Source organism: Miscanthus floridulus, chromosome 16, assembly GCF_019320115.1.
Source record: "Miscanthus floridulus cultivar M001 chromosome 16, ASM1932011v1, whole genome shotgun sequence".
Lineage (NCBI taxonomy): Eukaryota > Viridiplantae > Streptophyta > Magnoliopsida > Poales > Poaceae > Miscanthus > Miscanthus floridulus.
Genome location: NC_089595.1, coordinates 14,360,092 through 14,371,024, shown reverse-complemented (window position 1 = coordinate 14,371,024; position 10,933 = coordinate 14,360,092). Strand labels below are relative to the sequence as shown.

General features: G+C 45.4%; 1 protein-coding gene across 1 annotated transcript; it reads right to left on the bottom strand.

Annotated features, from left to right (window-relative positions):
• Nucleotides 1-7,983: 7,983 nt before the first annotated feature.
• LOC136512727 (transcription factor MYB59-like) lies at nt 7,984-9,755 on the bottom strand. The gene is made up of 2 exons (XM_066506728.1): nt 9,241-9,755; nt 7,984-9,036 (listed from the first exon to the last, which is right to left on the bottom strand). Exons 1-2 carry the CDS (start codon nt 9,422-9,424, stop codon nt 8,285-8,287), a joined length of 936 nt encoding a protein of 311 aa, XP_066362825.1. The 5' UTR covers nt 9,425-9,755; the 3' UTR covers nt 7,984-8,284.
• Nucleotides 9,756-10,933: the final 1,178 nt, after the last annotated feature.

Below are 10,933 nucleotides of genomic sequence, written 5' to 3'. Positions count from 1 at the left end.
GGAACCGGAAGCGGGGGCGGAGCTGCGGAGCGCAGCGCTGTGGCTCAGCCGCTCAGCCGTTCGGAGTTGGATGTTTGCTTACGGCCCGTTACAAAATTTGCAGCCCACGCTGCTCGGACGGCCTAGCAGGTCGCCTTCTGCACTAGGACAGGCTGGCTGTCTCCGCTCCCATGAGAACTAACCTCGCTGACATGTGGGCGTTCATCGAGCACGAGCACACATATGCTCGCAACGAGAGGATAATCATCAACCGAGGAAGCGACGATCCTAACGATGGTTCCTAAGCTCGAGTTACTCAACTCACTTTGTCATTAACCGAGGAAGCAACGATGGTTCCTAAGTGATGGTCATTGGACCGTGACTAAAAATAAAAGCGTTCAGGGCATTAGACCAGAAGTAAGAAGCGGAGATCAAAAGTGAATCATTTCTCTCCATTTCGGACAACGAAAGTGTTAAGCATTGGTTCAGATCATAAAGCTCCCAGTCTCCGCCTTTTTTCGCAGATACCTGACAGAACCAATCTCTCCATCCCTTAGGTGTGTTAGGCCAGTTTCTGAAGAAAGTTTTGTTCCAGGAGGATGAATCCACTACATATTGTTTAAAGGGGATCTGGTTGGTTTCTTGGCGAATAAAATTGGATGGATCAGAATCACCCATAGGCCCGAGAAAGTAAGCATTAGGGACGACAGCTGATGGAATCAAGATCTCGTTCCTCATTTCCTAGAAATCAGATAAAAAATAAATTCAAGAAAAAGAAGATATGGGGTGCCGGTCGATACTCAAAAAATGGGGACTTGGAGATATACCTCGGGGACGTGGTCGACGGTCGCTATTGCGGTCGAAAATTGGTTTGGAACTGGCGAAGATTGCTTGGACGATGGTTCGTTGGAACGGATGATCTGCTAGGGTTTGAGGCCTCGTCGATGATGGCGTCGGCTGTTTGAAGTTGGCGTAAGAAGAAAGGAGAAAGCGAACATGCCGAGTAAGTTGCAAGATATACTATTAGGATGTTATATGGAACTCAGGCCAGGAAGTCAGGAGTCGTGCGTATATCTCGGATGGTGCAGTTGCAGCATGGTAAACCAGTGAACCGGAATTTCGGGATAAAATCATTTAATCCCGAAATTGGGGGGCATGTGTTTACACCAAAATTTGGGAGGAAAGCGCGGGAACTCGTAGGCTTCCAGACTTATGCCAATCAAGAAATCGATAGAGTAAAGATTGATATCTGCTGGATCGAATGCGACACTGGATCCATTCTCTTCGAATGACGTCAGTAGATAACAATGATAGAATATGATTGGTGCCAAGAAAATACATATCGGACTCTACAAAAGGGGAAAGATTAGAGTCCAAGTTGTCTTAAGATAGGAATGTTTCCTTCATACCAAAGAATTGTATTGGGTCGAATTCGAGTAAGGTTCGTTTTTAGGCTCCGGGTATAAATACCAAACCCTGGCTATTGTAAAATCATCAACCAATCAAATACAAAGTCAATTACTTTTTTTTGGCTCCGACCACCCCTTAGGAGTAGGAGTAGAGTAGATCTCGGCGAGTTCTTCAGCAAGTATGGCTGCATCGATCCGGTCGACCTCCACTGCTTGTCTGTAAGTACCGTCATGGTTTATACCTCTGTTCATATGGCTGCATCGATCCGGTCGACTCCCACTGCGACTCTGGTATAGGCTAGTTATCGACTCTTATCTAATTCAAGTATGCCCTGTGTGATTCTGCCTCACACCCCACTGCTTGAATTAGATCAAGGTTAAGTTATTGGTTCTACCTTAGCATGGCGGTCTTTGATAGATTTATTAAGTTACCGATATTACTTATTGCTTTCATTGTTTATCTAATTACAACAATATCATTCTACCCGATTGAGATTGGTTTGGATCGGCCTTACATCTTGTTTAACTCATCGTTTGCTAATTTAAAACTGGTCTAATCTACATCTTAAGCGATGAGTTATGTTTTTATCGACTGTTTTGCGTCAATCTTAATTGTGCATAGCGTGCGGTTAAGGCATATTCGATCTTGAGCAAATCTATTAGCTAATGAAAACCGTTTCATGGCCCGTCATCACGGACTGTGGGATTCTGCCTCTCACCCTACTGTTGACACCGTGGAGCGGGGATCGTTAGTTGGTAGACCCGTTCCTGAGAAGGCATGACCTTAACTGTGCGCTATGCCTGAATCGGCTATTTAGCCGATATCGAATGCTTTCACGAACAGTTCACATTACGAGATCGTTGAAGTAGAGATAAGTTGAAAGATATGTTAGTCTTATGATCTTGTTATTATATTACGGCCTGCATGATTCTACCTCATGCCCCACTGATATTAGTAATGAGTTAGGGTCGTTGAGTCTATTGTTGTTTCTACGGCCTGCATGATTCTGCCTTATACCCCACTGGTCATGACGATAGATGAGATCTAACATGTTCATTAGATTTATCTTTATTAAATGGTTAAGTGATGTTGAATTATTTCTTTATATAAAAAGGAGTTCGGTTACTTATAATCATTGGCTCAGTACAAACTGATCACCGTTGATACCTTATTGTCATTGATTAATATTTGCTTAAATAACATTTATCTTGAATGATAACCTATTCTTCCTATACAACCCCATGAGTTTTAACCGATTCATTCTTGTAAATATGCTGGGATCAACTATTTAGTCGATCTCCTCTCATATCGCCTCTTAGAGCCGCACATTCAGGACTGTCTGGCAACACCGGCCCGTTCCGCCCTTAATTACTGATGAGCTTTCTCTCATTGTCAATTGCAGGGTCAAATTAACTGGCACGTCTCGAGAGGATTGCGCAGGATCGACCACCCTTGCATTGAAGCTAGGCGGATCTGCTCCATCGAGCGGACCCTTCTGGCTTGCTGCGTGTGTCCTCGGCACAGAGACGAAAATTTTATGTCGACAGAGCTGCTTTCGCGCAGTATAATTTTCGTAGCACCTTGGACCTTGCCTTTGGTGTTTGGTTTTCTGCTATTCCAAATGGGTGGAAATAGAGCGATGTTTTATAGCTGTTGCAAGGGAGATAAAGAGAGTGGATAGTTTTTATAGTTGTTTTAACCAAACAATCTAGAAAATTTTAAGGTGCATGGCTCACAATCTTTTTTTTTTCGCAGCTCATAGTTCACAATTTTTTTGTTACGGCTCACCGCTCAACCAAAACCCTATATTAACCTCATGTAGGCAGGCATGAATGCATGCATATCATTCTGGCCACCCATCGTTCCGCAGCAGGGAGCACTATGCACGCACACACACCCAAGAGACCTAAGAGGGACGTAATTTGAATAAACATCGAGCTGCAAATCCTAAGATGACCATGCAACGAGATTAACGACAGCAGGTATATTTGCTAGTAAAACATCTGGTGGCTACGGTCTACACGTCACAGGCAAGGATAGGTTTGAAGCAAAGGCCCAGCCCTCCTATGTGGATGCATGCGAGTGCCCGGATCCATGGCGACGTGTGGCCCAGCCCAAATTGACGTTTCGAATGGAGGCCCAAAGTTTATATACCCATGTTCTGATGACAGCAGTTTTGTCTCCTTTTTCTTTTCCTTTTCCTCGTTTAATTTTTCAAAGCATGTTTTAATCCGCTAGAGATTGGTCTCATATATAATAATGGATAAAGTACACTTTATATAACATATGCGGAGATTATTAGATCAAATTATTTTTCTAAAAAATAGTATTCCTGTCTATATGTGTGCATCGCGCATCGTCGTGTCGATATATACCTACTGATTCAGTTAAATAAACATTTAGATCTATTCACATCTTTGGATTTAAGAAAACAAAATTGTACGGAAACTCAAACAGTAAAGCCCCGTTTGGCACGGTTTTTCCACCTGCTTCATGAGCTGTTCGGAGTCATTTTGTGTCAAACTAGGTAAAACCAAACGACTTCGTTTTTTGGAGTCCCTTAAACATGCTCTCGCATGAGTTTAAGGTGGGATGGAGATAAAAATAATGGTTTTATTCACTCAGCTCCAACCCGTGCACGTGGACCCTACCATGCGGGGGTGCCAAATTTGCCCTAACTTGGGAGGGGCACGTGGGTGTCACGCGCGTGGCCACCAAGACGCGCAATCGCCGGGGTGAGGCCGTCACCGTGCGTCACGACCATCTTCTTGAGCTCACAAGCAGCGGGGTCGATGCGTGGGCATGCGGAGGAAAGAGAAGTCGCAGGGAAGAGAAGATGGGAAATACAGGAGGAAGAGAAGGGTATAATAGTCAATTTAAATTTTAAAAGCTGTTTTTTAACCTGTGGAGCTATTTTGCCAAATTTGGTCTAAAAATAGCTTCAGCTCCACCAGAAGTGTTGTTCGTGGAGTTGAAGCTAAAAAAAATGACTTCACTAGTGAAGTGGAGCCGTGCCAAACGTGGCCTAACTCTAAGGGCCTTTTTGGCCGGCCTCCTCATGGCTCTCTGGCTCCGTGCTACATTGGCCGAGGAGTCGGAGTCAGAGGATCTAGAAATAGTAGCTTGTCCTGCTGGCTCCTATTTCATTTGAGAGAAGAGAAAAAAACGACTTTGATGAATAGTGCCATGAATGATACACAATTACTCCACCCGTCCCCAAATAAATCAATTCCTAGAATTCGTGTCAGTCAAACTTTTTAAGTTTGACAAATTTTATAGAAGAGAGTAACAACATTTATGACATAAAATGAGCACTTTATGAAAATATATTATATGGTAAATCTAATTATACTAATTTGATACCATAAATCTTAATGTTTTTTTCTAGAAATTCGATGAAAGTTTAAAAAATTTGACTTATCAGGGACGGAGGGAGTAAGTTGAGAGTTGGAGCCCCCTGTAGCATGTCTGTCATGTACCATCTATATCGACCTATTAAGCGTTTAGGTCCTATTTGGTTCATGCAGTGCCTTCTAAAATTTCTGTCACATCGAATGTTTGGACACATGCATGGAGTATTAAATATAGACTAATTACGAAACTAATTGCACAACTTGGGACTAATTTACGAGACAAATCTTTTAAGCCTAATTAGTCCATGATTTGACAAAGTGATGCTACAGTAAACATGTGCTAATGACAGATTAATTAGGCTTAAAAAAATCATCTCGCAAATTAGCCTCTATCTATGTAATTGGTTTTGTAATTAATCTATATTTAATGCTCCTTATTAGTATTTAAACATTCGATGTGACATAAATTTTATGAGCGACTAAAGAACCAAACACCCGTTAGCTTCCTTGTGAAATCTACGTCTGTGCTTTGCAAAAAATAAAAATAAAAATTGGGCTGAACCCTTTTTTTTTATCACTTTCCAGTACCACAGAAAGTGGCAAGAATAATAGAATCCAAGATGTACAGATAATCGGCGGGAAAGATGGAACCTATTCAGCTGTTGTGTGAATAGCATTAATTTGAAGAATAGACAACGTACATGGCCGTATTTTTCACGCCATACTTTTTATTATCTAACGCATATTTATTCCTGAATAAGTTATTTCTTTGGGGGCAAAATAAGTTAATTAACAATAGGCAAGCTAGCTAGCTAGCTAGCTTTTAATGTAACGATGAATTAATTAACTAGTTAAACAGAGTTCGTTGTAGTGAAAGAAAAGAAAATGCCAATTAATTTGTTTCATATGGGAATAAATTATAAAAAACAAGAAAAATAAAGGTGAACGGTCGAGAATTCGAGAAGAGCTGGTCAGTGGGGAACAAATATTTAACGGATGCGATGAGCCGATGAGGTCACCATGCATCCGTGTCCCGGCCTGCTGCTGTCCGTACGTGTTACTAGCTGCTATACCACACGCACTAGCGCTACAACCTACAAAGAGGACCGGCAGGCATCCATGCATCACTCACGCGCACTAAACAAGGCTAGCTGTGTGGTGAATCCACCACTAACACTGGTGGCTGCTCTGCTAGTGGATGTAATTTTTTTTACGATGATGATAATGCTAGGTTAATCGGGATTGGGCCAAAAGGTAGGCATGCATGTAGATAGTGTGTGTGTGTATATATATATGCAGTTGTTGCACAAGAAGAAAGAAAGAAAAGGTGAAGCATGCATGCATTGTTTGTTTGTGCGCAACCTTGAGACAGAGAGAGACTAGCTTCCTTATCACCAGCTTTAGTTTATTTATTTCTATTCTTTTTAATACATTCAACCCCCTTATCACAAAAGCCACTTGGCCTTTTTAGTTACCCTCCATTCAACTTGCAAGGACCGGCCCCTCCAAAGAGAACGAAGCGTGGCGGCACCTACCTACTCCCTCTGTCCCAAAATAAAAAAAGACTCAGTTTTTTCAACATCATTGATCCAACATCCCTGGTGTTTCTTCTTCCTGCTTGTCTTCCCCTCTAAAAGTATCGTTGATCTTTTTTTTTTTGTCAACCCCCGCTAGCAAACTCATCTATGCTGGGTTTGGACCTGTAGTGATCCATGAAGACTAACCCAAGCAGGTGAAAAACGGGAATTGGCTCACAAGCAAAGGTGAATATTTATCCGATTTTAAGAAATCATAGTATTAAAGTAAACAAATTCCTGATTACTGGCTCATGTTGGCAAATTCCTCATGGTTTGCTGTCTGTAATTGCATTCCTACATGTATTTGAGTAATTCCTGATGGTTTTAGGCATCAGAATTTTTTTTATATGACGATAGTGAAAAGTAAAGTTTAGGAGGTCAGGTGGACATTGTTTTTGTTCCAAAAGGACTACAAGAGATTTGTCGTGCTATATTATTAGACAGGAAAGCAAAAAAAAAAAAAAAAAAAAAAAAAAAAAAAACTAGCCAAAAACAGGAAACAAAAGGAACAAAAAGGCTGATGTGGCGTAAATTAAATGGGCATTTACCTAGATACTTTCTTTTTTGTGTGTGTGCGTGTAGCATTTTCATTGTCCAGCATATGCTCCCACGTACAGGCGATGTGGATCACCCACTAATCTCCATCGATCACTCTCACACATACACTTGCTATAAAGTATCAAAAATCTAGTGTTAGTTTGCGATGGGGTTTGGAATCTGACACGATTGGAGGGATGGAAAGGTGGCAGCACTGCACACGCAACGAAAAAGTTTGGATAGGGACCTGCACCAACAATGGCGCTAGGCCAGCCTCCTGCTGCTCTTCTTCCTCCTCCTGTTGCCTGCTGGCTCTCTGTTTGATCTCTCTCTCCAAGCATCTCTTCTCTCTCCAAGCATCTCTAATCACAGATGCTGGTAGCTAGAGAGGGTCCCATTATTAGATTCCCATGCAGCAAGCAATCAACCAGTGCCGCCATGCATGCATGGATGCATCATGCGTGCACTCTCTTGGAATTATTCCTTCCATGCATGGTATAAATTTCAATTTCCCTGGTGCAGATTCTGTACTAGTCTCTACAATTATGTTATTTATTTTCTTTGCAAGTCTGCATATATATTGACACGCGTCACACGTACGCCTGGCACAGTTTATATATCTGTCCGTGTGCTCCTGCAACGATCGAGGAGCGGTCAAACTGAAATTATTCCATCATGATCGAGAACACTTTCGTTATTAGTAGCTTCTAATGATGAATATATACCATCTTAGTCAAGGCAAGCTTTAGTGAAGTTTTGATGGATCAATAGCAATTTATTTTCCTTGTTGCATGACATAAATATTTTCACTTTCATTTTGTGTTTCTTCAGTGGCATGAACTTATGATAATTAAGTAGCACATATATAGAGCAAAAAATGGAGTGAGAATCTATCTATATATACTCTGTACTCGCTTTGGTGAAATCACAACTGATTATTGTTCTGCTTGCTCTCAGCTTATTCTTTTGTCACCACACCTAATAATAATACTAATAATCATGAAGAGTGCAAACATATAACTGCAAATGCACATGGTAAAACTCGATCACCGACAGATTTCATATCATCCATCTTTTAGGCCACAACAAGCTAAGTAGTAACTAATAAGTAGAGGTTACACAATATATAAGTATCGTCGATCAGGAGATCGATCGATCGATTCAGACAAATGCAAACTATATATATTCAGTCGATCACACTAGTTTGAAACCACCATTAATACAAAGTGCTCTCATCCCACCACCATGATCTACTAAATTCATAATAAGCTCTTACTAAGATATATAGATGATCTATCTATCTATCATCCCTACCACTCAATAATTCGTTCCTCGCTTGGATGATGAGCAAATTGACAGAGCACGTACTACCAAATTAAGCGTGTAGTGTAGGTACGTGATGGATATGGATACGCCTGGGGATGATCATCAGGAGGAGTCGAGCATCTTCTTGTAGTACTCTTGGTCGTCGATCCTCCAGAGCGAAAAATCCGAGCCGCAGTACTCCCACTCCCACGGCGGCGACGCCGGCGGCGGCTCAGCGGCAGCGCCATAGTAATAATGACCAGCTCCGCCCCAGCAGGCGTCGCCGACAAGGTAACTCATCGCCGCCGCATCGGCTGCTGCGATCTCGCTCCACAGCTGGTCCATGCTGGAACCGTAGTACTCCTGCGGCTGCTGTTGCTGTTGCTGTTGCTCATGCTTGGTTGCCGGCGCCGCGGTGGGCGTGGACGCCTCCTCGAGCTCGCCGTCACCGTCGCCGTTACCGTCACCGCTGCAGCGCCCTTCGCACAGCGACGACGACGAGCCCGATGAGGACGGCGTGGTGGTGGCGGCGCCTCTGGTGGGGGATGATCCGGGGCGGCGGCACTCGGATGTCGTCACCGAGGACGACGACGACGCTGGCTCCGCCGTCGTCGCTGTCGCGGCCGCACCCGCACCCGCAGTGGCCCTCCTCTCGTCAAGCGCCTTCTTCCTGGTCCGCGTCCTCCAGAAGTTCTTGATCTCGTTGTCGGTGCGGCCGGGGAGGCTCCTGGCGATACGCGACCACCTGCTGCCCCACTGCGCGTGGAGCTCCACGATGCGGCGCTCCTCGTCGGCGGTGATGCGGCCGCGGCGGAGGCCCGGGTGGAGGTAGTTCACCCACCGGAGGCGGCAGCTCTTACCGGTGCGCCGCAGACCTGCGTCCATCCACAAGAGCCGCATGCAGACGCAGAGAGAGGGAGAACAAGAAGAAGAAGAGGCAAACGGTTAACGGCACTGCTCGATCGAGACGTCACTGGGTCGACCGATCCTCCTCATGCATGCACGCAGATCATATTGAAGATCGCTGGCATGGCGATGCATGGAGAGGGATCGATCGAAGCACCCGCCACCGCGCAAACCTGACACCTTTGCTAAGAAATCCCATCGGCGTTCGCCGAACAGGCGCACGAACCGTACCAGCTGCTCGTCCTCCTCGTCAGTCCACGGGCCCTTCCTCATCGTCGCCGCCGGCGTGCTGATGATGATCTGTGGCTCGCCATCGTCCTTCTTGTTGTTCCTGCGGCTGCACAGCAAGGACGACATGGTAGTCGATCGCTACGTCCAGCGACAGACTGTACCTGCCTCGATCGACTAGACAGAAACAAAAGACCAAGCTTGTTTGATGCTTGATCGATCGAGAGGAGGAAGGAGGAGGCCCGGAAGAAGAAACAGCGCGCAGGCAGCTTGCTATAGCTCGCTTGATTCCTTGGGCTCAGCTGGCCTCCCCTTTATATCATGAGGTCCACTTGGGTAGTTGGGCTAGAGGGTGAGATGAGAGCTAGAGCTAGTCAGCTAGTAGAGCATAGAGCATAGTATAATGCATGGTGGATATGGCGTATGGATGGCTAAGAGATTGAGATTATTGAGCAGAGGGCAGGTGAGTGCGGAATGGTGCGTGGTGACGCTCCTCAGTGCCGCCCGCATGATAGAGGCCATATATATCACATCTAATAGTAATAATTATCGTATTTATTTATCTAGCATTCTAACGTAATTATTCTCAGTCCATCCAGTATTCCAGTCATCAATAAGTGTCGATTTTGGATGGCGATATAGTCACAAGACACTACTACACCTTAGGGCATCTAGATTGTTGGCGGGCGGAAAGATATATTATAATGGAAGGATTAGCGCTCGGACGTTGGGACGCCCCGCGACTGCTCTGTTTCCCCTTGGGGACAGCAATGACGCAGAGGATGGGTGGGGAGTGGTAGCAGTGCACAGAGGACAGGAGCACGCACGTTCCGGGACGGAGCGTCTGGGCGCGGATCTTGGCGGCAAAGTGGAGCCGGCGACGCGGAGCTCTGCAACACGCAGAAGGCGGCGCGCCCCGGAGCTGGGCGATGATGCGCAGATGGCAGGATGGGACGCGGCGACAGCGCAGATAACGGGAGGGGGAGGGTGCCACCGACGCGCAGAGGGTGGGGTGGGCGCGGCGACGACGCAGAGAACGGGTGGGGGCGGCAATGGCGGCAGTGCGCAGAGGATGTTGGCTTCCGCACGGACGCCCTTGGAGCCCACCACTACAACATTAATGAAACATGCCCCGATTACTATTGAAACATGTACAATATCGTTGCTGCAAGGCGATATACTACTGGAACATGCCCATATTACTGTTAAAACATGTATAATATTGTTGTTGCAACATCCGTAAACACAACTCCTGCAACATGTACCTGAAGCACCTGCAACATGCTCTTGAAACAATTGAAACATAGGCTTCCAATATAGTCTTTCAGAGCAACATCTCCTAGCAACACAACACCTGCAACATGTGCCTAAAGCACATGCAACATGCGCTCGAAACACCTGAAACATTCGAAACATAGGCTTGCAAATTGCAACATAGGCTTTTTAGATCAACATCTCCTCCTACTTGGGCGAACGGAGGCTCATCGGCACAGAGAGCTCAACGGTGGTGCGTGGAGCTCGGGCGGTGGCATGGATGTTGGTGGCACGAATCGCGGCGGCCTAGAGCTCGTCGACAACACAGACTCAACGACATGGAGCTCGCCGACAACGTGGAGCTCGGCGGCGCGCAAAAGGCGA